This window comes from Microtus oregoni, unplaced genomic scaffold (genome assembly GCF_018167655.1).
Source record: "Microtus oregoni isolate MIOR12 unplaced genomic scaffold, Mior012 000001F_ref0000356, whole genome shotgun sequence".
Lineage (NCBI taxonomy): Eukaryota > Metazoa > Chordata > Mammalia > Rodentia > Cricetidae > Microtus > Microtus oregoni.
This window is the reverse complement of record NW_024543060.1, coordinates 174,128-187,637: the sequence shown is the minus strand read 5'-3', so window position 1 is coordinate 187,637 and position 13,510 is coordinate 174,128. Positions and strand designations below refer to the sequence as shown.

The window sequence follows — 13,510 nt, the reverse complement described above, 5'->3', positions numbered from 1 at the left end:
CGCCGCCCGGTGTTCCGGCCGCCGGCCGCCGCCCGGTGTTCCGGCCGCCGGCCGCCGCCCGGTGTTCCGGCCGCCGGCCGCCGCCCGGTGTTCCGGCCGCCGGCCGCCGCCCGGTGTTCCGGCCGCCGGCCGCCGCCCGGTGTTCCGGCCGCCGGCCGCCGCCCGGTGTTCCGGCCGCCTTCCCCATGTTGTGTGTTTGTGAGATCATGGTATAGATCATGGACCTAGCTTTAATTCTGTCATGGCAATTATTTATTATGACCATAATGGTTCATAAAATTTTTACCATAAAATTTTTACCATTGGGGCTGGAGAGATGGCTCAGCGGTTAAGAGCACTGACTGCTCTTCCAGAGGACCCGGGTTCGATTCCCAGCACCCACATGGCAGCTCACAACTGTCTGAAAATGCAGTTCCATGAGATCTGACACCTTCACACCAACGAACATAATAAAGTTAAATAAAATAAAAAAAAAAGTTTAAAAAAAAATTTACCATTTTATAGATAGTTGTGGTGTGGGAAGTTCTTCTGTATATGTGCTGCTTTTACTGATTAATAAAGAAGCTGCTTTCAGCCAATGACTTAGCAGAAGATAGCAAGGCTAAAAGAGATATGGAGAGAGAGAGAAGGAGAAGTCAGTGAGAAGCCATGGAACAGCCAGAAGAGAAAGAACCACCGACTGGAACCTTGCTAGTAGGTCACAAGCCTCATGGTAAAATACAAAAGAAGAGATATGGGTTATTTTAAGATAGAAGAATTAGCCAGAAATATGCTTAAGCTATTGGCCAAACAGTATTGCAAATAATATAGTTTCTGTGTGATTATTTCGAGTCAGGGCAGTCGGGAAATGAACTAGCAGCATCCGACAACCTAATTGTGCTTTAAAATTCACTACAGCAGGGGCTGGAGAGATGGCTCAGAGGTTAAGAGCACTGATTGCTCTTCCAGAGGTCCTGAGTTCAATTCCCAGCAACCACATGGTGGCTCACAACCATCTATAATGAGATCTGGTGCCCTCTTCTGGCATACAAACATACATTGCAGGAATGTTGTATACATAATAAATAAATAAATCTTTAAAAAAAAAAGTTCACTACAGCAGACCCCCGTGGGGACAAGCTATAATACCCACATGGATGCCTACTGTGCTACAACACAGCACAGAAATACTTACATATATAGAGAGATGTATGTGTTTTCTTATTCATAGATATTAGATAGTTTAATTCACAAATTAGACAGATTAATAAATTGACAAAAACTAATGATAAAATAGAGCAAAGATAGGCATATACTACAAAATTATTTTAAATATATTAATAAATTATTCTAAAGTTGTTCGTTTAATATTTTAAGACTGCAACTGACTACAGGTGACTAAAACTTTGGAAAGTGAAACCACAGAAAGAGATTGCTGTTCTTAATCACTTCAGGGACCAACAAATCAGCATACTTGCTGGAAGATTAAAAACAAAAATTACATCAATCTGATTTAAACTTACTCTCATTCTCCACCCCCTGCCCCACTATTCTTTAGCACTGCTTTTAGAAAACCCTTCTGGTAGCATCAAGAGACAAACCCCACAGTGACACCACTTCACTCACATTTATGTCCGTGTGGTATATGAGAACACATAGAGCTGGCAAAATCTGAGGAAAGAAGATAAACAGTCATGCTAGTTGATGGAAATGTCTTTATAAAAACAAATAATGACACAAAAACAGTAACTACTTAAAATGTGAAATTTGTTTGAATATCTAATTTAATAAATTCAATTTGAAAATCAAAAACGTATTTCAAATGTTTAAAAGATCCAAATAAATCTAACAAAGATTAATACTCCTTAAAAGAAAGTCAAGTATTTTCAGAAACCTTATTTATGGCATAAAACGTCAGGTGAGAAGAATGGAGATGTTAGCATACAGGCATACATTGTAGTTACAAGAAATTTCCTTTCACAGTCATCATCGTCTAAATTTTTATTCAATAAGATGCTGGAGTAAAGTTAGTAAAACACTAACTTTAGTCAGGAAGATTACAACCAGCTGGGCAGTGGTGGCGCACGCCTTTAATCCCAGCACTTAGGAGGCAGAGGCAGGTGGATCTCTGTGAATTTGAGACCAGCCTGGTCTACAAGAGCTAGGACTGTTACACAGAGAAACCCTGTCTCAAGAAACAAAAACAAAAACAATCACAACCAGTGCAAGGTATAGGGTTTGTTTGCTGACCCCTGGGTCTAACAGATCTTCTACAAACCTAGAGCACCGAGTAATGGCTGTTAGGCACTCACACTAAGAATAGACACTAGATAAAGACACAGCTTATAAAGATACAGAGTCAATGACTCTCTAAACAGTCAAGCCAATAATGGTTTTAAAGGATTTCTAAATTTTAAAGTAGAGCACATTTCTAAGAACACCAATTTTTTCAGAATTCAATGGACTGAATGCAAATTAACTCAAATTATTTGCATATTTCTTAGCATTAAATCCAAAAAGTAGTACAGCAAAACAAGGCTTCCTCCCTCCCCACTTATTTGAATTTGTGTTTTCTCTTCATGGAAACAGTCATGAAAAAATACATTAAATGGACTGGCATTCTTCTTGCTACTGTATAGCACTTAACTCTGACATATGGTACGTTATACTTAAAAACAGAAGAATTTTCAATAAAATCAGTATATGCTCATTATATATTTCCTGTGCATGAATACCTAAAGCATAATCAGGGAGATAAGCCATCTCGCCTTTACAATTCTGCATTTACCTCCTGAACTGTCTCCATAGGCGGTGGGGGGTCCTTATTCCTGCAGAGATTGACAATGACCCATGTGACGTTCCGAAGGAAGGTGATGGGAATGGAGGGATTGATGAAGGACAGAAGAGGTTTGACAACTCCCAGTGATATGACATAATCTCTACATTGAGGACCATCACCTACAGAAATGAAAATTGTATTTAAAAAAAATTACAATCAGGATGGGAAAGTCTGAAATGTGTGCAATGGCTCATGTTGGGACACTGATGCTCTATGTTTCCTCACCATAGTCAGACATCAAGTGCTGCTTTCCATGATTTTGATTTGGGGAACACAAATTTAACCACTACCAACACAAATTATATATTCCTTTTACACTTAAGAACCACCTTACAAATGTTTATGAATACAGTCAACTCATATGAAATTCAGAGGAAACATAGTGTGTAATGACTATGCCAATGTAGGAAAAAAAGTTAATTTAAGATTTTCAACTAAAGCCTTTTCAAATCCAAATTCAGCTTACCTATAATGTTTCCCAAAGCCCACACCGCTTGTTCACAGACATTCTGATGTGGGGAATGGAGGAGTCGCAGAAAAAGGGGCACTGCATCTGTGTGTAATAAAAACTCAGTTATCTGACGTGGTCACAGATTTCTACCCAAGCAAGTCAATAAAGTAGTCACAGGTCAGACACACTATAGCTGTCCAACTACAGTTCACTGTATAAACAGGGCAAGGATACATAAAAATAACTAATTTCAGTACTTTTAACCTGGTAATACTTTAACAATAAAGTACCAAACAGAGCCCAAAGCATACTACTGATGCCATCAACTAAAAAAAAAAAAGCACAAAATCTTCCCTATATTTAATTTTTTAAGTTCCCATCCCAAACATGTATCCTGAAATCATCATACTTATTTTCAATAAAATTCCTCAGAACCAACTAACCAGATTTACCAAGTAATGTAAAATAACCATATTTCTTATTCTTTCTATCTTCATTTTTATGTGTATGGGTGTTTGGCGTATATGTATATCTGTGTACCACAAGAGTCTGTGGAAGCCAGAAGAGGGTGTTTGATGCCCTAGAACTAGAGTTAAAGATTGCTGCGAGCTACTATGTATGTGTGTGCTAGGAAAGGATTCCCTGGGAGAGCAGTCAGTGATCTTAACACCTCTCTCGTCTCTAAATTTCTTATTCCATTAAACCCTACACATTATCACCATAACCAACCTCAAGATAAGTTCACCTGTTCTTAAACTTTCTACTCTTGTGCCAGCTCCAGGATATTTAGGCTTTACCTGTACACTACTAAAACTTACTAGGCCTTTTTGTTAAAAAAAATTCATACTTTAAAAGAATGTATCACTGGTAAGTATATATTACTTTTTAGCACTTTTGCAGAACTACATGTTCATCAACCCTCGAAGAGCTTTCCGATCTCTAGCAATCACTAACCACTTACTCTTCTATTATTCAGAACCCCAGAACCAGGCAAACATTAAATAGCTGCCTCTTCTGTTTATACATTTCAGAGAATCACACATACTGATTTCTTTCATTATGTGACATTTTTTTTTAAAGATTTATTTATTATGTATAGAGTGTTCTGCCTGCATGTATCCCGGCAGGCCAGAAGAGGGCACTAAATCTCATTACAGATGGTTGTGGGCCACCATGTGGTTGCTGGGAATGAACTCAGGGCCTTTGAAAGAGCAGGCAATGCTCTTAACCACTGAGCCATCTCTCCAGCCCCCACTATGTGACTTTCAAGTGCGCCTCTAATGTTACAGGTACCGATGCTTTATTCTTCTAGACTGTTAAACAGTATTCTGTTGCACACATTTTATCGATGCATTAATAGAGGACTTCTGAATCACTATGACTGATGCTGCTGTGAACACCTGTCACCTGTGCACCCATCACTGTATGCATGCTTTCTCTCCATTTCATCTAGGTGTAGAACTGGGGACACATGGTGAACTCCATGAGGAGCTTTTAAAAACTAATATTCAAAGCATTTACATTTCCACCACTGATAAATTGTTTATAATGAAAATCAAACGCTGTAGTTAATCTTACCTCCTAGTTTCTATTAAAAACTTGTTCATAGCCAGGCAGTGGTGGTGCATGTCTTTAATCCCAGCACTCGGGAGGCAGGGGCAGGTTGATTTCTTTAAGGCCACCCTGGTCTATATAACAAGTTTCAAGTTAGCCAAGGCTACACAGTGAGGATGTGTGTAGTGGCATATTATTTACAACCAGAGGCAAAGCTAAAGCCACTAGAGGTCAGGCAACGGTGACACACAACCTTAATCCCAGGATTTGGGAGACGTAAAGTCAGATGAATCTCTGAGTTCAAGGCCACCCTAGGCTACACAAGATCAATGCAGAAACAAATCCAGGTGGTGCCCTTAATCCCAGCACTAGAGGGAATAAATCTGTGGTCACCCAGCCTTGGTAAAGGTAAGACTTTTAGTGACTTGGCTATTTTTGCTTTTCTGGTTTTTAGGTTGAACCCCAATATCAGTATTCATGATACAGACCTATCTTACAATTCAAAAACAATTTTTTAATTAGTATATATAAACCAGGTCTAACACCTGTAATCCCAGAACTTATAACACTAAAGCAGGAGTATCCTGAGTGTAAGGTCAGCTGGGGACTATACAGAAAGCTCAAAGACAGACCTGGCTACACAGCAAGACCCTACCCTGCCCACCCCTCAAAAAAAGTATATGCCATAACATGAAAAGGCTTAAGCTACTCAGCACACTCAGAAAGTAGTATTTAAAACAAGACTTTTCAGTCCTTATTAGGGGATAGTCTCCACCCTGAAAGATAATAGTCCATTTTCTTTTTGGGTCCAAAGTAAGAATTATTTTATGACAGTTTAATACTGAAGGAAAAGAAATCATTAAAGTAACATAAAAACTTATACTGTAACTTTAAAATATTCTGAGATGAAATTCAGTCTTTAGTATAAAACCCTGTGTCATCATTAAAAAAGAAAGATTTGACTTACTAGACTGTACAACAGCTTGAGTCTGTGCAGAGGTTCCTGATGCTATATTAGTTAGTGCCCAAGCAGCTTCAAACTGTAATGAAGGACTGTTAAAAAACAAAATAATCCTTTTAGACATGGAACTATCACCGTAACTTATAAGCCTCAAATCCACACAAGCACCATACCTGATCTTTCAATTTCACTTGTTATATTCACCACTGGCTGCCACCTCTACCTAAGCATCTGACTGCTTCTCAGTTACTACAAACCTGCCTTCTTTATGTCCACTGATGGTTGCAATACTTAGCCAATTATGTCTCATGACTCTTCCTCAACATTCCTAGCCTTAGAGAGTAACCCACTATCACTGTACTAGCCAAAGTTCTCGCATCAGGTCAATACCAGCTGCGCCCTCCAGACTACTCACAACTGGGACCCTCACCTGAGTACACTATCATTTGGGTTACATTACTAACTGTAGTTATTAAAGCCTGTATAGTTAGTTCTACAGCTAAAGCATTATGATCTGAGACAGTCATGGAAGAGCTAACAAAGTAAAAATCAAGTTCACTGTTCTAAATTTTAATTTAATTGGCAGGCACTGACACTCTATGCTAAAAAGGGTATCATGGGTGGGATGATATGTATGGACAACAAGAAATGGGGCTAAAAAGCTGAAGTTAAGGATGAACAAAAATAAAACTGTGATCACGTAAATGATGGTGGGATATGGTGACTATCTCAAATGTTCTAGGGTTCACAACTTGAAATTTATTCTGCTGAGAAGAGTAAAGCCAGGCATAGTGACACACACCTTTAATCCCAGCATTTGGGAGACAAGTGTAACTTTGTGAATTGGAAGCTAGCCACATAGTAAGCTCCAAGTGAGCCAGGGCTACACAATGAAGACCCTGTAGAAAGAAAGGAAAGAGAGAGAGAGACAGAGAGAGAGAGACAGAGAGAGAGACAGAGAGAGAGACAGAGAGAGAGAGAGAGAGAAGGAGAGAGAGAGAGACTGACAATCAGAAGAAAGGAAAGTAATGGAAAAAAATAAAAACAGGTGCAATTTTAGATACAAGCAAGAGAGGGGCAGGGGGAGAATGATAAGTTCATGGACTGCCTGAGCTACAGAGAAATTCAAAATGGCCTGCCCAGGTCAATGAACAAAACTACAACTCAAAAGTAAAAACAGAAGCAACAGCTAGAGATACAGTCCAGTGGCAGAGTACTGCCTGCCTGGTATAAGGATCCAGTAGGGGCATAGGAGGATGGGGGTCAGAGTCAGAGTCAACAGCATGTAAAATGGATAAAAGAGGTTAAAGGCTTCTACAGGAGAGGTCTGTTAAAAAGAAGTAACAAAGATAGAAGAATATAATGTCAGAAACAGTGGAATAGGAAGACATATAGCCAAAAATATAAAATAAAAAAGAAATGAGCTCAAAACTAGGGAATGAGAAGAAAAATCTCTATACAAACATGGAAGTAAGGAAAACAAATGATCAGCTTTAGCAGCAGTGCAGATGGAAAATACCTGTTACGTGCCATAAAGAGCAAGTAGAAAACGGAGCAGACGGAGCTGACCGGATCAATTCTGGCAGAAAGCAGGGAATGAGAAGGTAGGAAAGGCAGACTGGGGAGTGGACATTAACAGGATGCTTTAACAGGAAGCAACAATCTAGACTTCCCTAACTAGAATGGGAGGAATTAGCCAACTCCTGTGGAGAACTTAGGAAACACTGGAAACGGGGGCCATGAATGGAAAATGGGAAGATACAAAAAGTAAAATTTCAAGGCCAAGGAAAGTCTTCTAAAGGGTCATATGGGAAAAAAGAAGAGAGAGAAAAGATATAAAAACAGCTGAATGAAGCAAATAAACAATGTAGAATATTTTGTTTAAATTGTGTACATTTTCTCACAGCCACCTAATTTTTACAGATGGGATGACTGAGGCTCAAAAGTCAGTTGGATTCTGGTCAACAACAAGTCTAGATTTAGACCAGGATCTCTATGGCTCTGACGTCTAACATGCCTTTTACACTGTAACACAGCTTTCCATGAGAAACCATAAAGTCATTATCTAAAAGCACTGGCAATTTTCTATTCATGACTTGGGCGATGGCTCTGAAATTATTCATTAAGTTGTTTATATTTTGTCCTATTTTTTGTTAATTTGTTTCCTAGACACACTCCCACAAACCTATGCCAAAGGCTATATCAAATAGACAGGAATGGAAGGACCAGAGCCAGGAACCAAGAACAAAAAAGGAGCCTTGCTGGCAGATGTAAGATGGAATTTAATCTTTTAAACAGCTGGAATAAAAGTTATCTTTACTTTCTGCTATGGAAAATATACGGCAGTTTTTTTAAGGTGTTAAGTATAGTGACACATCTTAATCAAAGTATCTCTTAATCCCAAAGAGACTGAGACTTTCCAGACCTCACAGCTCAATTGATAATCCCCCCTGAGATCACTTAAGACGGTGTACTTAACCAGCTACCCTTTTAGGAGTTCTGCGTCTTTAAATTTAATTTGCCTTTAAGAGAACAATGTAACCAGCCTTACTAGGCCTTGGATTGTTCATGCAATCAGCAACTTTTACAACTTAAGCTAATGCATAGCTTTAATCTTAGTATTCCTCCATGCTCCTGACCCAGAATTGTGTGTGTGTGTGTGTGTGTGTGTGTGTGTGTGTGTGTGGTATCACTTGCTGAAAACACCAGACAGATTTAGAAGCAACCTTATATGACAAATATCCACCATAAATGTTGAAAACAATTTGTGGATATAGCTTGATCATGTGTTTGCAGTATTGTTTGCCTGAGTTAGTTGAATTCCCCATCCCTTTCTCAACGACCTGTTTTCTGTGCTGACCAATACAGAGCAAAAGTCATTTGTTAGGAACAGACACAAGGATAGGGGCATATTCAGACACATATAGATCAGACAGGCAACAGGGACAAATCAGACCCATATAAGAGGTAGATTACAGATGGGCCAGCAACCACAGTATACAGATAGATGAAAGACACAGGAAGAATATTGGAAATAGAAATTTGGGCTTACTCTTTGTCAAGTTAATCTAAAAGGAAGTGGCTTTGTTTTCATTCCCTATAGCACCATCATTGCATTTTAATGTTTGCTGAGGTTATCTTCAACGCATTAACAGACACAGTTAAGGCCTAGAGGTAGAGGGAGGATTGCAGCTACTGTGGAAGCATAAGGTGTTTGCAGTATTGTTTGCCTGAGTTAGTTGAATACAACTAACAAATACAAAAAGTCCTTATCGGCAGCACTTTTATTTTTATTTAATCAACTAAAACTTTCTTGGATATTTAGCAAAAAAACTTTTTCAGGCCATATGTTCTAGATGCAAAAATAGTATTTGTTTTAAAGAATTATGGGGTTCAAACCAAGTTAATTCAAACTGAAGGAGCTTAATGCACAGCCCTGAGAAATGTCTATGTACAAATGGACTGCCCTCCCTTCTCTTCAGGGTAAGCAGCACTCCCTCGCATGATACGGGACAACTAACCATGGCTGGAGTGTACTACCCAGAGGATCGGTGATCTGCGGGTCTATTCCCAGGGTAAGGAAGAGCCACATGGTTCTGGACATCATTCATGCTGACTAGTCATGAGGCTAATCTATATATAGAATCATAAGCAAATGGTGCCTCAAATACAATTTGTGATGTTTAAATACCATCAGAGAATAAGAAAATTACATAGAAATGTATGACAATTTAAAGAGTATAGCACCTGCTATATATATATAAAGAATATATAGCACCTGCTCAAGGCTTGAGTTTTTTCTACAGTACCTCAAAACAAAACAAATCCAAGCTCGGTGAGAGCAAACCACCACCAAACCATTTAGTAAAATACCAATTTTAAATTTAAATTAACTGGAAAAAGTGAGCAGGCAAATCCAGACTTACTTATCATCCCTTTCTAGACATTTGACTAGAATTGGTAAAATCCCAGATTTTATTAGGTCATCAATTGGTGGATTTCTGTCACTGGATAATAGTTTCCTATAAAAAGAAACATAAGATTAATATTTGTTGTAGCTCTCAAACTATGAATATAAATATACTCTACTTCCCCACTTCTGCACAGTCAGCTCCAACACCATAAGGTGCGGATCAGCTCTTACCTTGCTGCCTGGACAGCACTCAACTGGACTACAGGGTTATCACTTGTAGCATTCTGCAACAACAAGTGTATATTTCAGACATTTATAAAAAAAAACTTATTTAAAACCATTTCAGGATGGTAGTATTAAATTAATAACTTACCTGCAATATAGCTTCTAGTGTTACATTTTGCTTAAAAAGAAAGAAAGATAGTTCAGCAGAGAATATTAACAAAACTATTTATTAGTCTATCAGGTTATGAATTACTATGCCTTGTAATTATCACTATCTGATTTTTGTTAAATTTGAAAATAACATCCCCTGGTCATGACGAAAGTATTTACAGACACATTATAAAAACAAGGGCAAGACTTACTGCTTTAAAATCAGCATCGACATCTGAATCTTCTAAGCTTTCTTCCTGGGGAACATTTCTCTTTTTCAGTAAGTGTTCATCTCTTTTGTTCTGAAAGGTAATAGATAAATGTTTAAGAGCTCATGAAGGCTGTTGTTAATAAAATTGTATTTGGTGCTGAATTAATTAACAATGAACTTGTTTAATTCCACTGTTTCTGTGCCATCTCCATCCCCAGCTCTTCAAGCACCAAGTGTTCTGACCAACACTCTAAGGGTACTTGAGGTACAGAACTATGCATCAAGCAGTTTTCATCTACCTACTGCTAACAGCTGCCTGAAGCAATTTATTAAGAAGATCTTAGGATAAGTATTAATGCCTAGTTGCAAGTTGGGGGGCATAAGAAATTATTAAATGTCGTATGAATTAGCCACAGTGCCATGTATGGAAGAGGTCAGAGAAACACTTTTGGGATTCAGTTTTCTCTTCTGCTCTTATGGATACCAGGAATTGAATGAAGGTGGTCAGGCTTGTGCTGCAGGTACTTTGACTGACTGACCATCTTGCCAGTCCAGATTAAACCCTTGCTACCTAAATTTTACAAACAAGAGTTACTCCTATCCTACATTTCATGACACCCAAATTGTTCAGAATGTTAACTATGCCATTTCAAGTATTATTTAACAGCAACAAATTTTTAACTTAAAATTTGAATAAACTTCTGGTACCCAATATTTGTGGATCTTTTCGATTCTGAAGAAAAGTTATTTAAATATCCTTAATATTCATGGCAACATTCAGAATAGAAAATGAAAACTACATACACACGTGCATAACACTAACTTCTGTTCTATGTACAAGCCAGCACATGCAAACACAATGACGTCTATATAGTCATCATTCTTCCTTAGTAACTACACAAATAACCAACAGTAGCTACCTTTTAAACTACAGTACCTCACAGATGGCAAAGCCCCTGATGGATATATATGAAGGTATAGTGAAAACAACGGTGGGTGGCGCTCTCTGGTTTTTTTGTTCTGTTATGTTTATTTGGTGGTGTGAGGCAGTTACTATGGACAGAACCTGGGGCTTTGTACATGCTGGGCAAGCACTCTACGACTAAGCCATACATGCAGATCTCAGATGGTATTTTTGGCCAAATGACAAAACGTGCTACCAACAGTAAAGGACAAATTAACTCTGTGTGCTCCCTGGTCTGATGCAGGGAAAAAGAAAAAAAAACAATTATCCCCTTGGCATTATTCCTAATCAAACTAAATAACTTTAGAAAAACCAGAAAAACCCTAAACTACCATTTAATAATAACAATAATAAAGCCTGCATGCTTCTAAGATGAAGTCACTAAAGATGAGAAAGACTGGGGACCAGTCCTTCAAGAAACGCAGTATGTGATCTTGGACAGGCTCTTTGACTTACAATTTGCAAATTCTGAGTCGACTCTACTGATTAGAAGATGTAATCCTATGTTAACCTGATAAATGTACTATTACACAGAAAAGTCTCTTTCTATGGATACTAAAGGTAATAGAAAATCCTGCCATTATTTATAGCTTGTTCAAAGAAAAATACATGTGTATCTAATATATAAATAAAAGAAAGCAAACATGGAAAAGTGCTAACAATCCAAGGAAGCTATGTGCCACAAGCATGTACAGTGGTTTTTATATTTTGTATTTCTTGCAATTTTAAGTTTCAAACTACAAACCTGAAATTGCTTCCCAAAAACTAAAATTAATTCCATTTACAAGTTTAAATAAATTAACTTTCAGCACAACTATCATCCTGGCTAGTTTTTTTTTCCCCTTTTGTCAACTTGACACAAGATAGATGGACTCTCAGTTAAGAAAATACCCCCATAAGATCTGTCTGGAGGCAAGTGAGAGGCATTGTCTTGATTGATGGTTGATATGGGAGAGTCACTGCTAGCAACGCTACCCTCAGCTGGTAGTCTAGGTGCTCTAAGAAAGCAGGAGGAACAAGCACAAGGGGCAAGCCAGTAATTATCAGCCCTCCTCCATGGCCTCCACTTCAGTTCCTGCCAACTTGCCTACATGACTGACTACAAGCTAGAAGATGAAATAAACCCTCTTTCCCCCAAGTTGCTTTGGTCATGGTGTTTCCCCAAACTATTCTAACCCTGATCCCTTCTATCTTCATCCTGGTTCACTTCAGCTTCTCAGCACCTGAGAAGTTAAGCGCCCAAATCTCTCAGGAATCTTACTCCATTTATCACTCCTACTATTCCAGGATAAAAATAGATCCCTGTCACAGAATAGCACTTTTCATCATAAATAACATGTCTGCTTTCGTAGGTGCACCCTTATGTACTTAGGGAAAAGCTTCCTATACTTTTCATTTGGATAGACAGTGCCTCGCTAGGTAGTCCTCACTGGCCTGAAATTTGCTATCCCTATCAATCCAGCCTGAGACTCTGATGTGCCTCCCTCTGCCTTCGGACACTAGAATAAAGGTGTGTGCCACCACACTGGACAAACCACCTTTCTATATCTAAATTGTTACATTTCTTTTCAATTATGATGTTTAATTCACTAAATCGTGTACCTTTTGTATCAACCTTCCACCTTCTTCTGCAAATGTGAAACAACCCACTTTTCAATGTGAAACTACCCTTTTAATTCTTGGACTCAGTTTATAAAGATGTCATTTAATTACTCTTCCTCTCCCAAGTGGAAGTAGCTGACAAGCATATTTTCTGGAACTGTCTCATCTAGTGCTCCCGTGGTAGTTTTTGTTTCATAAAAGTGGAGAACTTTCCAATTGCCAATCAACCTCCTCCCCTAAACTTTCTAGAAATAGTCGTTACGCATCTTTAGTTCTTTAGAAACACCATGGCTGCTCCTGACAACACAGAGAACAAATGAAACTGATTGGCTGAACTGAAAGGCTTGCATTGTATATCAATCAGTTCATATAAGCAAAGTTCCTAAGCTTTGACTGATTGGTGAAAATTGTAACTGTACCTTAGCATTTGTTAATGCTTGTAATTTTTGTGCTTATAAGCCCTATTTTTGCTCCTGCGTGGTGCTGTCAGGAGAACAAGGCTCCCGAATACTTGTCCTGCAGCTCTAATCAATCAGAGACCTGCTTATTTGGTGAATTATTCAAATCTTTGGAACCTGTAAGCGTTGTCTCTTTCCTTCCTCATGGTTCCTAACAGGCTAGGGGTAAAATCTGCACTACCTTGCCAACCCTTAAACTCCTT

General features: G+C 38.6%; 1 protein-coding gene across 1 annotated transcript in view; it reads right to left on the bottom strand.

Annotated features, from left to right (window-relative positions):
- LOC121459088 (importin subunit alpha-4-like) overlaps window positions 1–13,510 on the bottom strand; it is an 87,754-nt gene that overhangs the window by 23,621 nt on the left and 50,623 nt on the right. The window contains exons 3-10 of the mRNA XM_041668601.1: window positions 10,285–10,374; window positions 10,071–10,100; window positions 9,929–9,981; window positions 9,711–9,806; window positions 5,791–5,876; window positions 3,285–3,371; window positions 2,768–2,937; window positions 1,606–1,650 (exon numbers count right to left, since the gene is read on the bottom strand). Coding sequence (XP_041524535.1) covers window positions 1,606–1,650; window positions 2,768–2,937; window positions 3,285–3,371; window positions 5,791–5,876; window positions 9,711–9,806; window positions 9,929–9,981; window positions 10,071–10,100; window positions 10,285–10,374 — 657 coding nt within the window. The remainder of the gene's footprint in view (window positions 1–1,605; window positions 1,651–2,767; window positions 2,938–3,284; window positions 3,372–5,790; window positions 5,877–9,710; window positions 9,807–9,928; window positions 9,982–10,070; window positions 10,101–10,284; window positions 10,375–13,510) is intronic.